The 17,466-nt window shown below is 35.7% G+C and overlaps 2 protein-coding genes across 11 annotated transcripts; both read right to left on the bottom strand.

The window, feature by feature from the left end:
* Window positions 1-103: 103 nt before the first annotated feature.
* On the bottom strand, window positions 104-8,024 carry LOC132274493 (cysteine-rich receptor-like protein kinase 45). 9 transcript variants are annotated; one of them, XM_059775762.1, is made up of 8 exons: window positions 7,759-8,023; window positions 7,446-7,520; window positions 4,841-4,932; window positions 4,510-4,574; window positions 3,572-3,766; window positions 3,352-3,490; window positions 1,824-1,951; window positions 104-374 (listed from the first exon to the last, which is right to left on the bottom strand). In XM_059775762.1, the coding sequence occupies exons 5-8, from the start codon at window positions 3,761-3,763 to the stop codon at window positions 237-239; spliced, it is 597 nt and encodes a 198-aa protein (XP_059631745.1). In that variant the 5' UTR covers window positions 3,764-3,766; window positions 4,510-4,574; window positions 4,841-4,932; window positions 7,446-7,520; window positions 7,759-8,023; the 3' UTR covers window positions 104-236. The 9 variants fall into 9 exon arrangements, with proteins under 9 accessions (XP_059631745.1, XP_059631748.1, XP_059631746.1 ...); XM_059775765.1 differs by having other exon boundaries at window positions 4,841-4,917; XM_059775763.1 differs by having other exon boundaries at window positions 7,783-8,023.
* Window positions 8,025-9,033: 1,009 nt separating this feature from the next.
* LOC132274492 (NAD kinase 2, chloroplastic) lies at window positions 9,034-16,284 on the bottom strand. Of its 2 annotated transcripts, none has more exons than XM_059775760.1 (8): window positions 15,812-16,284; window positions 12,540-14,507; window positions 11,194-11,315; window positions 10,947-11,088; window positions 10,629-10,853; window positions 10,345-10,419; window positions 9,779-9,880; window positions 9,034-9,476 (listed from the first exon to the last, which is right to left on the bottom strand). In XM_059775760.1, exons 1-8 carry the CDS (start codon window positions 16,049-16,051, stop codon window positions 9,273-9,275), a joined length of 3,078 nt encoding a protein of 1,025 aa, XP_059631743.1. In that variant the 5' UTR covers window positions 16,052-16,284; the 3' UTR covers window positions 9,034-9,272. The 2 variants fall into 2 exon arrangements, with proteins under 2 accessions (XP_059631743.1, XP_059631744.1); XM_059775761.1 differs by having other exon boundaries at window positions 12,540-14,498.
* Window positions 16,285-17,466: the final 1,182 nt, after the last annotated feature.

The raw sequence follows: 17,466 nt of genomic DNA, 5'->3' as shown, positions 1-17,466 counted from the left end.
AAGCACATCATCATTCGATCATCAAAATATCACCCTTTTGAAAGGTTTTTCAAGTTAAAAATAAAAATTAACAAACTTTAGACATGCACCCATTTGATTCATCAAAAATAAGAGTTGCAATTTGCAATACTAAAAAAGGCTCGTTTCTTTCTCACACAAGCACAAACCCAATGCTAAAATTAAAATCATTGGTTCTGTTCAATGCAATAAGTATTATATACATAAATACATTGATATCAAATTCTACATATATAAGCCTGAATTTCAATACCTCCGCCTATTAAACTAGGATCCGCGTAGTGCATTGTATAATTAAGCTGCTCCAGATTCTCCTCTGTGATTGTCCCAAAATCAATAATCTTCGGTTCACCATCCTGATCATTATAACAAGAGTGTCAATCTAATAATAAACAAACAAAAAAGTATTGAACTGTAAAATTTTAATTTTTCTACAACAGCGTATTGGATCAAGAGTAATTCTAGATCTCAAACCCCAATTTTTTGCCTAGTTTTTTCATCTTGTCTTTGACCTGCTATTCGGCATCTTTTTTATTATTCATGGCATTTTATGTTTAGTTTGGCTCTCATCCTAGAAGGTTTAGAAGAGATCTCAAAAAATGTAGTTATCTTGAGTCTGAAACGGGTCTGGCTTACAAACAAAATAAGCAATGGTACTAATATTGCTGCGCACTACAATGGCCATGACAAAACAGAATATGCAAGATTTTCATGAAAGAAACAAAAAAGAAATGTTTTGATTAGAGCTTTAGCAGATGAAGAAATGCATGAGTAAAAATATTACAAGTAAATGGAACTAGAGAACAAGGAAAATCACAGAGAGGTCTGAGTCACATTCCGAATCAGTGAATACAGGCTTAGGGCAGATAATGTTGGGGACGATGTCCCAACATTATCAACTAGGAAAAAAAATGTTGGGGAAGATTTCCCATAAAAAACTATAAAAGACAAGAAAAAAAGAGTAGTCTGTTGAGTTCCCTGGAAGGGCTTTGAGGCAACGTTGGTTGCCCCCTCTCCCCTATGTTAGTGACTTTAGTTGCTAAATCTTTTCTCCACCAGGAGAGATTCATGCAGGGTAATCTGAGAGAATGATACCCAGACAGAACTTGAAGAACGAATGAAATCGTTGCATTGATACTTTTCTATAAAAAGCGCACTTCAACCACCTAATGCATGTGAACATTTTTAATTCCACCATTTCATGTCTTGCAGCGCTCCCATCTCAAACATCCACATTTCTGCATCATTTTATGCATACCCCTAACATTCTGTCCATAAAAAAATGGTAAGTGTCAATAGTTGCTTTATAGTGTTTCAGAGATTATATATGTAGGAAGGTAATGAACAGAGAAAGACGTTCTTCCTTTAATTATTTTATTTGATATTTTTTCATTACTAATGGAATATCCTTCACTATTTTACTGCAAATGGTTGAGAGAGAAATTTGTTTAGGGAAACTTGGGCCCTTAGAGGATCACACAATATTCCAAACCCATTCCTCCATTTAACCATTCCACCTCTATTCTCCGATTAGTATCTCTAATTTGTCCTTTGTGTGCAATCGAGTATAAATAGTAGAAATGCTCACTTTTGATATCTCTTGATCTTCGATCTTCACTGCATTGCTAATTGTTTTTTTATATCCATATTTAAAAAAATGTACAATCTACATATTTATTATATTCCTACTTCTTAATCGTTTTACTTTCCAAATTTGCACTACACCTCTTCTCTATCTTCATCAATTAAAACTATCTTTAAAATGTAAGTTAGCTACCAAAAAGGAAAAGAGAAAAATCACTGACCTCCTGCAAGACAATGTTTTCTGGCTTCAAATCGCCATACATAAGAATTTGAGGTCGATAACTGTGTATGTGCAGCAAACCGTTTGCTACACCTCTTAAAACCCTCAACACCCCCTCCCAGTTCAACCCTGCGAGTAAATAACAATAATATAAAGGCTGAATTTGTATTGGACAGAAAACTGCACACGAGACAACTATATAAAAGACGCATGGATCCAAGATCAATCAATAAGTTACATCAATAACCTTCTGAATATAGATCTATTCTCTTAACATTTTCACTGTTAAATAAACTAGACAGTTCAGGAAGTAGCATATTAAAAAACTCGACTCTCTTTTGAAAGAGCTGTGATAAACTGGTCTTCAACAGCTGCTTCAAAAACCATTGAAGACAGTGTACTGATCAATGTATCTGAAACATCATCTTCCTTAGAATAATAAACCACTCAAAGGAAGTTCAACATTTCAGCTTTTAAATGGACATTTAGTGGCAAAACTGGTCAACAGAACTAGATTATATGCCAAAGAAAAACCTGCAAAGCACGATCACAACATCAATTTGGGGTTATCAGGATCAAATTGTAGATCGGGTCTAGAATCATTGATTCCACAAAATGAGAAGTATAATGTGTATTGATTTTTGAGCAATAATAATTCTAAAAGAATACATGGGAAAAAAAGGATCTAGACAATACTTGGAACTCGAAAACCCCCAAAAGTTATCCCTAATAATTTTGCAGCACATTATGGTCACACATAAGCAAATTATTAGCTAAAAAATGTTTAATTCAAATAAAACATATCCCATCATGTTAGAATATCGAATTAAATAAATAAGATTTACGAGTCATCATTTATATTTTTACAAAAACTCTTCACAGCAAAAAAAAAAAAATCTAATTTTAAATATTCAAATACTCATCCGAAAGATACTAGAAGAGAGCGTATAACATATAACATAGGGAGAAAGTGAAAAGTAAAAACTGAAGAATCGTGTAGATAAAAGATTGACTTATTTTGAAGTAAACGTGGTGAGCTTTATAGACAAAGAGATGGAGATCCAATTCAATGACCTGAAGTGTTGGTTGAAGCAAAAATCACATATCCTAGAAAAAATAACCATCCAAAAGAAAAAAAGTAAAGTATAAAAGAAAAAAGGAAAAGAATCTCGAAGTTATACTACTACAAAGAAATTAAGAGATCCTATTAATTCCTTAACCCGCCCCAACGCCCGCCCACCACACACACACAAAAAGAGAGAGAGAGAGAAATATGACTTTAAATGGAACTATCATCCTACAGAATTCAAAACTAAAATTGATTTTATCTCATGGTACAAGTATGGCAGTCAGATTAATGATTGTGATGGTGGTAGTATTAGAATGGATATAGAGAGCATCTATTATTGGATGTGTTTGAGTAAATGTTGTGACGAATCCCAACAAAGTACAAAATCAAATTTAAATACTGATCCTAGTTGAACTCCTAACTAATTCTATAGTATTCTTGGCACATGGCAGAAGCTCACCTCTTCTACGATCTTCCAAGGAGTGTTCGGACACATACTCATAAACAATATAAAATGTGTTGCTTGCGGGATCCTCGCAGTATCCAACCAGGGTGACTATATTGGGATGAATCAGCAGTGGTAGCCAAGTCACCTCAGCCTGCAAAAAAGAATAGAAAACAAATAGGTAGTCATTTATGTTATTTAACACTTATAATTGAAAGTGCCTAAATCAACAAACCTGCCACATCGCCCTACGGTTGCCAGTGTTTTCATCAGATATCACCTTCACGGCAACTTCTTGCTCATTTAGATTATGAGCATTTGGGGTATGGATCCTCCCCCTATACACAGTTGAGGTGCCACCACCGCCGAGTATCTGGTCAAAATTAGTCATGCCATTGATCTCATCCAACGAGAACTCGATGGCCATCTCCTAGAAAACCAAAAAGTAAAATTAAAAAATAAATATATAGAGTATTGGAGAAAACTAACAATTTTATGATTTATTAGTCAAGCAAGTAATATATAGCAACATTCAATTAAGCAATTAACTTTCACCCGGCTATAATCACTCTTAACTGTCTGATTTTTTTTTTTTTATAAAAAAACTAATGGTAAGAAGACGTCCTACTCCTACAAGAAATTTCAAAGATACCCTCCACCATTAAGTTGGCCATGCTGATGTAAAGAGCCCTAAAAGGACAAAAAAGCACTTAAGGAGTTTCCTACAAAAGGAAGGTGAATTAAAGAAGTATTTTCGAGTGACGATGATATAATTTGTCTTAACAGACATGTGGCTATTGGTATCTCCTCTCCTTTCAAAATGAAAGGCCGAGGGTTCAATATTGTGGGAATTCTTTGCGAAGGAAAAAATGATACAATTTTCCTAAATAAGATGGACCATTCTTTAACCAAAAAATAAAAATTAAAATAATGCTAAGATAAGTAAAGATGTATTAGAAAGCATTCAAAAGGGGAACGCATCCCTAAGACAGCTTATTGGTAATCAAATATGTGGCGGGGAGCCTAAGAGTTCTAAAATACCATGAACTAGAAAAAGAGGATATATTATCAATTAAGTGTAGAGAAACTTCAAATTTAAATGTTTATGTGGTAAACATAAATAAATAGAGAGAGAGAGAGAGAGAGAGAGAGAGAGAGAGAGAGAGAGCATACGAGATAAAGGTGGATTGCCGCTGGAAGTCTGGGATCGCAGTTGCACTCGCAACCTAGAGAGAGCCCTATATCGTCAATTAATTTTTTAGATGTGATTTAGAAATCGTCATTCGAATCAATGAAATTAAATGGTTCACATCCACACATTTAATTTTCCAGCACATTTCACACTTCTATCAGTGAACATTTTAATACTAATCCTGTTCAAATTGTTAATGCTAAGAAGACACACAATTTGGCCACAGCTAGGGCAACCAAAAAAGCCCTAAATTGTTAACAGAAGAAGAAGAAGAAGAGGAGGAGGAGGAGGGGAGAGAGAGAGAGAGCATACCAGAGAAGGTGGATTGCTGCTGGAAGCCTGGGATCGCTGTCTCACTCGCACGCTAGAGAGAGAGCCCTCGTCTTCTCCTATATGAATAGCACCTAAAACATTAAATAGACTCACTCATAGAACACCTTTGGAACATTGCATTATTTATGGTACATGTGCAGTGAATGCAGTTTCAAATGGAGCGAATTGAAGCAATGAAAAGGGTCTTTAAATTTTAGTTCCACCAAAACAAAAATTATCTATTGTCCTAAAATTAAAAGACTAACCAAGTACATAACTGCATATTCTGGCTATGTAAGCTGCTGAGAGGTGAAGAGTGAACCATCTAAAGTCGAAATAGCAGTATTTTTTTGTGATATTTGATTCTAATTCTTTAACACCAGTATTCAAATAGAGAACCTGGCACTGGGTTGCTTGCAGTGAAACAAGTCCACCGTGTGACACTCTCCTAAGGTGCAAAGAGGGGTTGAAGCTTTCAGACCAAAAGCCACCAATTGAAACTAAAAACTTGACTTTGTTCTAGTTGTTTTATAACAAAAGAGGATCATTACCACCCTTGAGTTTGACAGTAACTTAGGTCGGTGCTAACCAAAAAAAAACAGAATTGAAAATTCATTACAGCAATATCTTTGAATCCATTTTTGTGCAGCAGTACCCTTGTAAATTTCAATTAAGTGTATTAAAATGTTATGTTCTTATAATTGAGTGTGTGTTTTATTATTATTTATTTATTTTGGTGAAGCATAGTCATGCACTCATGCATGTATATGAAGAAAGATAAAACGGATTGCAAAACCTCATGGCCGATGACAAAAGGCAGAATTCCATTTCACGAGGCATATTGTACATAGTAATATGATTTTTTTTTTTTTTTTTTTTTTTTTTTTTTTTTTTTTTTTTTTCTCAAATCCTCTCAACCATACTAATTATATGAACAAATTTTTTCAATTGCCACACACAATGTGGAAGTCAGTATTTCGTATAACAAAGATTCCCATTCTCATTGATATGAGACCTTTGTTGCATGCAACTTCCGTGAAAGATCAACAGCAGCTAATCAGCAGTAGTTAAATTATCACTAATGTTCAATTCTGCATCATAGTATATGATTACATGATGCTGGCAGCCATAGACTATAAGGGACGGAAAAGTGTCATTGATCTGTTGGTTGGCACGAAGAGGAAGAAACATGTACGTTTCTTCTTTAGAAGAATTGAATGTTGTGGTGCTCTATGCCTCTATTACGAATTTATTAGATCATTTTAGAATTTATTTTGATTTTGTCTATTTGAACAGCAAGAACAGAATACCCATTGAAACACAAAAACATAGAGAGAAAGATTTTTGCCCATTGAAATTAAGATTTTTGCCAACTTACCAAGAAAACAGAAAACAATCAAAAAAGAGAGAATCTATTCAGATTTAGGGTTTACAATTTTAGATTTAGATAGAGATAGAAGATTAGGGTTTATATATGTAAAAGATATGAAGAGAGAAAGACATAATCGAATATAGAGGAAAAATTGACAAACGGGAAGAGATATACCAACGAACCAACAAGAAAATAAATTTTAATGCAATGTTTTCCTCTTCAATTTTTGCAAAATCATAAGAACCCATCTATCTTCAAAAACATAATATATTAGTTACTAATTGACTACCACAAAGGTGTATTGATTATATTTCTTGATTCAAGGAAGAAGTTGGTTCAGATGATCTCTGCTGCACCTACAAGCTATAACCCGGTTTGTGGGAAATATCACAGAGACCATGAAACAAGAACTTGGGAATTTAAAACCGGATTGGGTAGCGAATTGATTATGTTGGTTCCATGATGCAAGCTTACTCCCATTATCTCTAATCTATGGACTCAATGGCCAACGGGAGAAAATTGCTTTGTTTAGGCCACACTGGTTGTTTTCACTAGAGGTGTTTGTGTCCAATTGATGCTTCTAAAGGAATCAATGTTGGACTTAATGGATCCTTAGCAAGTCATTCAAGAATTGGTCATTGAGGGGCTTTGAAGAGCGAAAAACTCAGTATGGTGGGCAAGTTAAGTGGTTGTGAGGTTATTCTTACTTCAGCCCATGAAAGGTGATTTTTTGGTACAATGGAAATTGAAAGTAAGTGGCAAGTTAAGTGGTTTTGAGGTTATTCTTATATATATATGCTCAATACATTGCATAAAGCCATGTCCTTGCAAATTGAAAGTAAAATTCCATTCTTACAAAGAAATAAGAAAGAATTGAAGTAGAAACAGAGAAAAATTCTGTGAATGTCAATAACAATGAGGTTCTTTCACAATTAGTCTCCAATATTCATATACCAACAGCTTGAAAAGAATAACAAGAAACCCAAGAAACGAACAAAAAAACCTTTATACATACACACACACATATGACATATACATACAAATACATATATAATACAAGAACTACTAATATCTACAAAAGATGAACACACTGAGATTATCTGAGATCCATACTCTTCTCTCTTTTTTTTCGTTGAACAAAAGTTTCCTCAATCGTTCAGAAAATAAGCATAAAGATCTAAAGAGAAAAACAGAGACCTGCATGTATAAAGAGTTAGAGAAAGACATACATACCGATACTCAAGTGAGAGACTGGGTTTTGAAACCGCGTGCGTCGAAATTAATGGCGTAGAGACGATGCAATGCTAACTGGTAGAGAGAGAGAGAGAGAGTTTTAGAGAGAGAAAGAAAAAGTGAAAGAGGGGAAGCACAGAAGAAGCGTGGTAAAGGAGGAGAGGAGGGGTTTGTGCTATGTAATATGTTTGGCTACTTAGAAGACATTACATGTATAATTACATATTTGAGTTTTTTCAGCAAAATTACCGATCTGAGAAGAGAGAGATAGATATATATATATATATGAGGATGAGAGGGGAAGAGAAAATACAGATCTGAGAAGAGAGAATTTAACCGGTCGGTGTTCGTCGCCTTTAAGCGCCGGTCGCCGTCGATAATCGCCGGTCGTTGCAGATGAGAGGGAGAGAGAGACGACAGGGCAACGAAAGGGACAGATAGAATGCAACGAAAGATGGGATTGAGGGAGAGAGATACGAAACGGCGTCGTGCAGAGAAATAACAAATTTGCCAAAAAAAATTGCTAGCTGCTATATTTGAGATGAGATTTGAGAATCTCAAAAATTGATAGCCCATATGAGAGTACATTGGGAGCCCATTTTTTACCCACCACTTATATTTTGAGTTCCTCTTAGTTCTTGAAATCTATCGCAATTATGGTGCTTAGTTCATGGGTTAACCTGTTAGATTCAACTGTGGTTGTTTAAACGAAGTGCTTGTTCAAATCCTTGAATCTTGATCGATCTACCTCAAGAGAGGGGGAATCGAGAAAGAAGAAGTTTTAATTTTTCAGAAAAAATTGTGAAGGATGACGTGAATTTACTACATTAGAGTCGGATGATTTTCGGTCTTCAAAAATCGGACCAAGTATCATTATTCTTTGAACAAGAATAATGCCTCAACCTCAAACTTCAAATTTCTCTTACTTTTATTAAATCTATTTTACTCTTATACATATTAGTATTATCATATTATTTATTGTGTTTTTAGATGAGTTTACTTGTATCATTATTATTTTTATCATTTAAATAGTGATGTTGATTCTATTTATTCAAATTATTATATTACTCATTTAATTATTAAAAAATATTGTAGTTTTTGTTAATCATATTTTTCAAGTTATAAAATACATGTGAATTTTTTTATAAAATTCCCAATAATTTTTTCCTATTATATATAATATACGTGTGTGTGAGTTTGGACCAGGCCGCATCGCATGCAAAAATAATTTTGACTCATTTTTCTATTTTGGAGAGATTTCAAATCAATTTCTAGAGTTTGAGAGACTTGTACATCTTGTATTTCGTTACATAGTGAAATCTCTTGCCTCTATGTTTGGTGTGTGATTTTTGCACATCTTCTACTTGCATGTTTAGGAATTGCAATACCTTGGAGCCAATGTATTATAACTATATATTTACAACACATCCACTCAATTTGTCATTATAAGACTTGAACCGAAGATATGAACCATGGGACTACAATACCAATGTTGCACTGTATTGTTTGATCAGGGTTGGCTTTGTGGCCACATAGTCAATGCACTTGGCGTTGAAATAAAACGCAATTTGATGCAGTACACACATGAGAAGTGTAAGATTAAACCTATATTCTCATATAGCCAGCATACAATTACATTTAGAATATGAAAACATTTGAGAGAAGAGAGAGAGGACACACTATCTCCAAATAAGAGAGCCAATGCGGGAAATGAAATCATATGAGCTCTTTCAGAGCTGGATTGTAATTCTTTTTGACCTATACTGTGTACAACTAGCTAGCTAGCAATTTACAACCACCCGACGATGGACTAGGTCTTGAGAGGCTTCAAAGGGCTTTCTGATCTAGTCTTTCGTTCCAATTTAGACAGCGAATCAAGCTGTGAAACCAATCACCCGTTTGATCAGATTTGTTGACGGTTGGAAGCGGATGCTGACTCATACATATCCGAACAGAATCCCCTCTAGAGAGTTGTTGCCTTCTCTTCCCATCAAATGAGACCCATGCATTGCTTCTTGCATTCTCTGGGATCTGGTTCACACACAAATATATATATACATATACAAATCAGAACCTCCAAAAGCGAAGAATATTAATGAAAACAACAATCATGTACATGTTGCCAAAGACAGAAAAAGCATAAGTCAACGAGCTATGTGGAGCAATGAAATCAGAAATTATATAGGAATCAAGAATCTATGACTGCCTCTAAAGAGAGGGAAAGAGATGGTTCAACATTGGGGCACATCAATATATATAAATGAGAAAGTAGAGCTGTTTAACTATATCTTTTTGAAGATATGTAATGGTTATAGAATACAAAATGAGTTCACCTTTAATTCAAGCCGTGCAGAATCAGGAAGTATGACAGGTCTGAATGAGAGGGAATGTGGGCAGATTGGTGTAAATAGCATGCAAGGGACGTTTGGATGCACCTGCATTACAGATTAAACATTATTAAAAACATACATAGATTTTACAAATAAAAAGGCAACATAAATCAAGAATTACTGACAGGCAAAACCAATAATCCAAATTGTTGCACAACATCAATTATGGTCTAAATTTATAACTGAGTCCAAGTTATTTTCCTATTAGGCAGTATCCCATCTTTCATTTATTCTGTCAGTATCCTGCAGCCATATATAACATCAGTAGATGACAGCAAGAAGAGAATAACATCAATAAATTTACAACTCAGTTCAAATCCCAACAAGGACAGAATAAATCAAGAATTACTGATGTTACTGAAGGCAAATGAAAGGAAATTAAACTTGCACTCAGCAATGGAAGAACAAATTGTTAAAGTTGACTCCCAGAACTAACAAATTTATACTGTATCAAGCTTTAATAGGATTTCTAAGGCAACAAAACCCAAAATTTGAGAAGGCTATCTTACCATGGAACCTCCTGCAGCTGTAGAGTAAGCTGTACTTCCAGTAGGTGTGGCTACTATAACTCCATCACCTTGCACCTATCAAATAAATGATTGACAATTTCATAAGGGTTAAAAAAACATTTTCTGATATTTCGAAGTTTAGGTGAGAAATGCAGCAAAAACAGTGGTTGCACTCAAAGATTAGAATAAATTTTGACTTTGTTATTAGCATTGTTGAGCACAAGCAAATATAACTTGGTTTACTATTTGAATGCTAAGGGCTTGGTTGAGGAGATTGACCATACCTTTGTTATAAGGCGGTCATGTTCATAGCATTCAATTTTGGAAAGGTATGGATTAGAACCACGATCAACCACAACCTCATTCAGAATGTCAAATACTTTCCCGGGCATTGCTTTTCCATTTCGAAAAATTTCACAGCGGAGACGCATTCTGAGAGTTATATAAACACCATCCGCTGTGTTGTTCCCATGGATAACTTGTCTTAAGTCCTGCCTATAGCCTTCAAACTGTAAGAAAGGAAATGCAAGATAATTGAAAAGGCAATTTTTTTTGTAAAGGGGGCAAAATGTTCAATCGCAGAGTTGAGTTAAGAAGCTTACAGTATGAGAAGTGAGAAATCCAAGAGATCCAAGATTAAATGATACAACAGGGGGAACAGCACCCCTAAATAAATTTGATGCGTGGAGTATAACCCCGTCCCCTCCCAAGCAGGCTACAAAATCAACCCTCTCATGAAGATCACTGCCAAGGACATAACATAAGCCGTAAGGTGAGAAAAACTCTCAACATAAATTGTATGCAGAACGTAGAAATGCTTTTGCACTTCAAGTCAAGGAGTTCTAGTACCTGGTATCTTGACTATAAAAGGTCTGAACAAACCCAAACCCTGGGATTCTTGCAAATATATCATGTACCTCAGGTTCAACAAGAACATTCATTTTCTCTTGGTGATACAAGAATGAGGCAACCTGCAGTACAGAAAAAAAGAATTATGTTCAATGGCTAAAAAAGAAATATACGAATGATTGAACAAGCACATACAGCTGCTGATGAAGTAATTACACAGACCCTCTTCCAAGTAGGAGAAGCAGACATATAATAGTCAGAATACCTCCGAAAAAATCAACATCTCAAGCTAGACATCCCTCCGTTGGGAAGAGCAAAAAAGTTTGGGTAATACCATAATGGAAATTTCCTGCTCTTCTCAATAGAATCATATAAAATCATAAAAGTGAACTAAACTTAAAAGCATGTACATCAAAACGAATCATTTTAGGGACAGATTAACAGGCCTTCCACCTCACGAGTAACAAGAATGGTTTAGGTCTAGTATAGTAAGTTCATCTCAAGCTGTTTGTCATACATAAAAATCACAGAATGGAAAGCATGAAAAAACCACACAGAGGCCAGATGGTATAGCTAAAACTGATGTTGCCTAAAAACCTTTCGCTCAAGATACTAAAATCTTTTAAATCTTCAAACTGATCTCAACTCAAGTTGTTTAGGGAGAGGAAGCTCGAGTAAGACACGGAAAGTCACACATATCCATGGTTCTATACAGCAGTATCAAGTCACATGTCAACTAGCTCTCGAAAATGACAATAGGATGCATCTGCCAGTTGTAATTTTCAAAAAAATATTTCCAAATTAAAATATCATTAAAGTGCACCATGGGGGTAGGTTGCAGCCCAACCTTGACATGCACAAAATATATATAAAAGTTGAACCGATCTGGTGTTGGTGCACAATAAGTCATACTTTTTACCACCTCAAATAGAGAAAATAAAATCAGTACCAAATATGTTCAGAAAAAGAATATAAATTCAGCATAACTTACCAGATTTAATATGATTGAACACAATTATATGAAGATTAATGAGAACAAAAGGTGGTTTATCATGTCTTCATTGTGATAAAACCAGATGCCAAGAACAATGACTGTAACAAATACTTGCACTGCCTAATACAACATTCCAGTCTCTGCTTTCCCTTCTTTGCATATTTTTTCAGTCCCAATGATACACATATTCTTCCTTGATGTAGTACTTTGCCCTCAAGAGTGCACCATCAAGATCAAGGAGTGGGAAGAAAGAAAAGGGGGGAAACAGGTATCAACTCAATAATACCGACAGATTATATCACAACAAAGAGTATTTCCTTTTGAGTTAATTAGCGAGATTATGAAATGCTACCTCTTTGGCTTCTTCCATAAGTTCTTGGCCCAATTTCTTCAACAACAATACAGTTCTTGGTGTAGTTTTCCACATAAGCATCTGCTGCTGGGTGCTAGGATGAGTGAAAGCTAAGGAAGATTCTGTTACCTTTTCTCTCGTACAAGAGATTCCATCTGTCCGTACTAAGAACATCTGTGCTTTCTTTCTTGACTGCACCCGCACAACACCAGTTGCAGAAGCACACATATTTCCTTCAATAATCCCCAATTCATCATCATCCAAAGCTGTGGAGCCTTCAATATTGTTCCTCTTATCTTCTGTGATGGTTTTCGAAATAAAATTATTATTTAACTCAATGGTTGTACTCGTAGGATCATCCATTTTACTCATGGCATGACTTTCCCTTGTAACAAGTCCATTTGAAGTGCGGAGAGAGGGCACATAGCCATTACGACCTAGATAAGTCCCATTACTTGCAGGAGGACTATGAGGCTCCAAGGATAAGTTCTTACCATTTGGTGAACCATTTGAACTTCTTGTTTCCATAAGCCTTGATTCAGGATTGGTCTCGGTGATGCCACTTCTCTGAACTTCACCATAACAGTTGTCTCTTGATTCAGAGATTGTCTCCAACCTTTTCCATTGATAATTAATGTAAGTGGGAGGTGAAATTTTCTTATTTCTAAAAAACCTGGACATCTCCTTTCTGGAGAATAAATCACAAGGGGGTAGCTGGGACTCAAGAGGGTTGAGTTCAAAGCAGAAGTCCAGTAAAGACTCCACTGCATTGCCATCAAATGTTTGCCTTGAAGTGGAGCCTTTGTGAGAGACGATGCCGTTATAGGCCCCATTACTGCTCTGAGATTTGTTTTCTGTGGCCGGAGAGACCTGGTTGAGAAATTGTACTTTGGCACTATGAGCTGCATCCGATTTCTCTTGCAGAAGTCCATTCCCATTGTCAAAGGCTTTATCTTCTCCAAAGTTTGATGGGATGTGCAATTCTTCCATTCTTCTTTTATCTCGTGATGGAATGTCAGAGGCAGTGACTGAGTGATTGGAAATTAACTGGGATGCATAGCGAGCCATGTATTGCCTCCATCTAGACACCATAGCAAAAGTTCTCTGCATTCCTTCCTTACTGTGGAGATATACGGGCTTTTTGGTTGAATCAGACACTATAGCTGAAAACTTCTCAACCTGCTCCATTGAAGGTACGGTGCCAACTTCAACTGGAAGTTTGACCAGTTCAACTTTTCCAGACAAAATAGCATCGTCAAGTGCTAGTTGATAAAAAATATCATTTACAATCTCTGCTCTGAGATCTACAATTGTTTTAAATCCTTTCTCTATTAGCCACTGCATACCTTCTTCTGTTACCTGACCCCCCTTCCAAAAAGCAGTTTCAGAATCTGTTGGTTCTATATCATCTTTCACTGTGGAGATATAAACTGGATTCCAGTTTGCAAACAACGAATGGCAAGGATAACCATCCCCACGGGGAAAGCCAGAATCATAGCAAATATTCTTCAACCTCTGCAGTTTAGTCCAGACATCCGAGCTTCGAATATCATCAGGGGTCAAATAGTTTTCAAGAGCAACATGTAAGCTCTCACAGTACCTTTTCATCTCACCCCTAAAAATGGCAAGTGGTGGCAGTTTATCATCTATTACATTGAGATCTGAAGCACGAAACGAATTAATAATGGAAGATCTTCCAGAAAGAACATCCTCCCTTCCTTTATTTAGGAGACATACCATGCAACCAAGAACAGACACTACTTTATCCTCCAATAATGGTTTATCCTCTGATTGGAAACTGTACGAAACACTACATTCACCAGTCAATGGATTGCACAACGTCTCCATTAATGCATTATGGAGCCGTTCAGCAGCTCTAAAGATTCTACAATAACCCTCAACTTCTGCAATATCCCCAGGCAGAGGGCCAATCCAAGGCAATTTTGATAAATCACGAGACTGGACAGTCTCCAAAACCAAATAAAGCTGTGTCAGTCTACAATATAGAGCAATCAACTCATAATCTCTTCTACAAAAGGACACATCCACAGCCAAGCACTATCATACGAGGTATATTAAAGGGAAAACAATTTACCATAGCAGGAAAGGGAGGGGGGGAAGCAGTGTTAAAATCCAAGTGTTACGTGCAATATCAGCATGGGATGGAAAGATGCATAATAATAACCTCAAGGAGCATTTTAGTGGAAGCATGTCACAAAAAACTCACAACGCAACTTGAAATTTTTTTAAGCTTAAGAGCAGATTAAAACCAAATTTCAGTTTATTTTATTCAACGACCAGTTTACACAATCAGTGTTCTATAGCCAAACAATTTCAAACTATCTGTTTATAGTGGAAAAACAAGAAAAATAGTCTTTCAGCAAACTAGGATCTTTTAGTGAAGAAGACCGCATCAAGTTTTTGTCACCTGTCATTTTACCAGGCAACGTTAATCAGAACTTTAACACTTCAACTACATTCAACTTACATTGAGATCTTCCACTGCTTTCTACGAAATAATAATAATAATTGTTATTATTATTAGAATTGTTGTGTAAAACAGTTTATCGAGCCAAATGGGAAAATATTAGGAAAAAATTCAAGAAAATTAACCAATTAATGCTTTCAGATATTCAAACTCATAAACAGAAGACACTAGCTAAATTGACGCAAAGAGTAAGCTAGAATGAAGCTGAATAGGGATGATCTCCCTATCTCCTTCTGATCTGGACATTCCCGGCTAAACAATTTGACTTCAGCAGATGGTTCAAGTCCCAATTAATTAAAGGGTCTCAAGAATTTGACCCCATAGGTAAAATTATCAACAAGATAGTTGTAATATGCCCATGCTATATGCCAAACAGCAGGAAATGAAATTTATTGGTAATATAGTACATTAGATTTTGACCCCACAGGTAAAATCAACAATAATCTAGTTGTAATATTGCTGTGCCATATACCAAACAGCAGGAAATGAATTTTATTGGCAATATAGTACATTATAATTCAATTAAAGCATGCACCCTCAAAGATGAAAACAAGCAATGCAATCATTCTCCCCCTATTGAGTCAACAAACATCTAATTGCAACCCAATTATCAAAATCTAAACACAATCCAATTATCAAAATCTAAACAATACCCTCAATTGAAACAAAGCAAATATAACTAAAAAAAACTTACACCCACAGCTTAGTCAGTCATTTCATCAAACACATTTGTACACCTACAAAGACACACACATATGTATATAGAACACAATGACAAAATCACCTGGGAGTCTAAACTAATGTTCGCAGAGACGGAGCTCGAGAGCTCCGCACTGACGATGGAGATGAGACGACGCCGTTCCGACAGCCGCACCTTCTTCTGCAACAAGAACTCGAATTTGAACCCGGAAATTTTGGTGTTCCTGAATTGGTGAGACTTGAGGGAACAAAGACGGGTTGCTCCGGCAGCAAAGGATTGAGTCATATCGGCGGTGAATAGGTGGCATGAGCAACAATACGCCATGCCACCATAGAAATCGTGGGTCTAATGTGTATATAGATATATGTATATGCGTATGTTTAATCTATATAGGAGTATATATAGAGAGAGATATATTGTTCTTATTTGGATTTTGGATGAATTGTGTTTCTTTTGTGGATAATATCGTTGTTGGCGGGTGATAGCATTATAATTGGTGGTGTGTTTATTCTGTTTTGTTGTATTCTCATCTTTCTTGTTTCAGTTTTCATTTTGATCGATTTCTGTGTTGCTTTGATGTGATGTGATGTTGCTGTCAGGATTGGAAAACAATTATTTATTTATTTTTTGTTTTTGTAAAATTTCTTAAATAATAGAGTAGTAGTTCTTATAAATAGTTAATTTTAAAATACTTAATATTTGAACATGTAATGTCCTAAAATTTAGAGGAAATCTGGATTTGAATCTTTTACTTCTTATTTTTAGAAGTCCAGAGGTTAAGGAATATGTTTAAAAAAAAAAAAAAATCAAATATAGTTTTTATTTTATACCGGAGTATTATTTTTCTAATTTTATACATTTAGTAATTTATAATTATTTTTATTTAGATTTATTTTTACATTACAAATTTGACCAGCTAATAAAAAATTCTCGGTACGCAGCTGGTGTTTTGGACCTCAATGAAAGGGAGCTGAGAATTTTTTATTTATATTAGTACTCCATTATTTTATGATGCACGTTTTTTGAGTTTTGAGTTTTGATTTTTTTTTTTTTCTTTTCACTTTAGTTTTTTTGGGAAAGGGAGGTACGTTCACGCGCACTTGAGAACGCGTGTTTTACATTGTCACCAGTGAAGTTGGACCAGGCTCTGCGTCAGCCTTGTTTTGAGCCCATCCTTGAAATAGCCTGAGATGAGACCAGGCCCAATATGTGCTGCGGAAAATGCAGATGACTGCATAAGCATTTTGAAAGTGACAAAATTTAAATCACCCGTAATGGAATTGAGAGAATTAGTGATTTGTGTGATTCGAACGTGATTGGGTAAATTCGTAGCCCATAGCAATGGCCGGAATAATGATTGATGCATGGCCGGCTTCCGATCTTAGATTAAATCGAATCATAGTTATTAGGGCAGAGAAATAGATCGAGAGAACAAGAAATACTTTCAAGGATAAAGTACAGCATCACTGTGGAGGGAAAAAATCCCCTCTAATAAGATTACTCCACGTCATCACGGATGCAAATTTGTCTTTCAAAGGCCCGTCATGCTCAAGCCCAAATTGAATGTATTCTTAGCCCATGATCACTGTTATTTGCCCTCCAACCTTTATCCAGGCCGAATCAAAAGGTTATCAACCCGATTTGCTAATATCAACATCCGGCCCGTTATTCAAGCCCAGCCGATTAAAGGTATAACCAGCCCAGTTATTCAAGATTGGACAAATCCTATAAGTTGAAGG

This window comes from Cornus florida, unplaced genomic scaffold (assembly GCF_030987335.1).
Source record: "Cornus florida cultivar Cherokee Brave unplaced genomic scaffold, ASM3098733v1 CherokeeBrave_3.0.0_Hap2_Chr09, whole genome shotgun sequence".
NCBI classification, from domain to species: Eukaryota; Viridiplantae; Streptophyta; class Magnoliopsida; order Cornales; family Cornaceae; genus Cornus; species Cornus florida.
Note: the sequence above shows the minus strand (reverse complement) of the source record. Positions and strands in the feature narration are given on the sequence as shown.

Bases quoted from the DNA above. Each gene is read 5' to 3' on its own strand.
- LOC132274493 (XM_059775768.1), bottom strand. From the start codon at position 3,763: ATGGCCATCGAGTTCTCGTTGGATGAGATCAATGGCATGACTAATTTT. The intron at 1,952-3,351 runs GTGAGCTTCTGC...ATTTACTCGCAG, and splicing joins CTTGGAAGATCGTAGAAGAG to GGTTGAACTGGGAGGGGGTG. The intron at 375-1,823 runs GTCAGTGATTTT...TATAATGATCAG, and splicing joins AAAACATTGTCTTGCAGGAG to GATGGTGAACCGAAGATTAT.
- LOC132274492 (XM_059775760.1), bottom strand. From the start codon at position 16,051: ATGGCGTATTGTTGCTCATGCCACCTATTCACCGCCGATATGACTCAA. The intron at 14,508-15,811 runs GTGATTTTGTCA...TTGGTTTTGGAG, and splicing joins ACATTAGTTTAGACTCCCAG to ACTGTCCAGTCTCGTGATTT. The intron at 11,089-11,193 runs GTACTAGAACTC...TGTCCTTGGCAG, and splicing joins TTTTATAGTCAAGATACCAG to TGATCTTCATGAGAGGGTTG.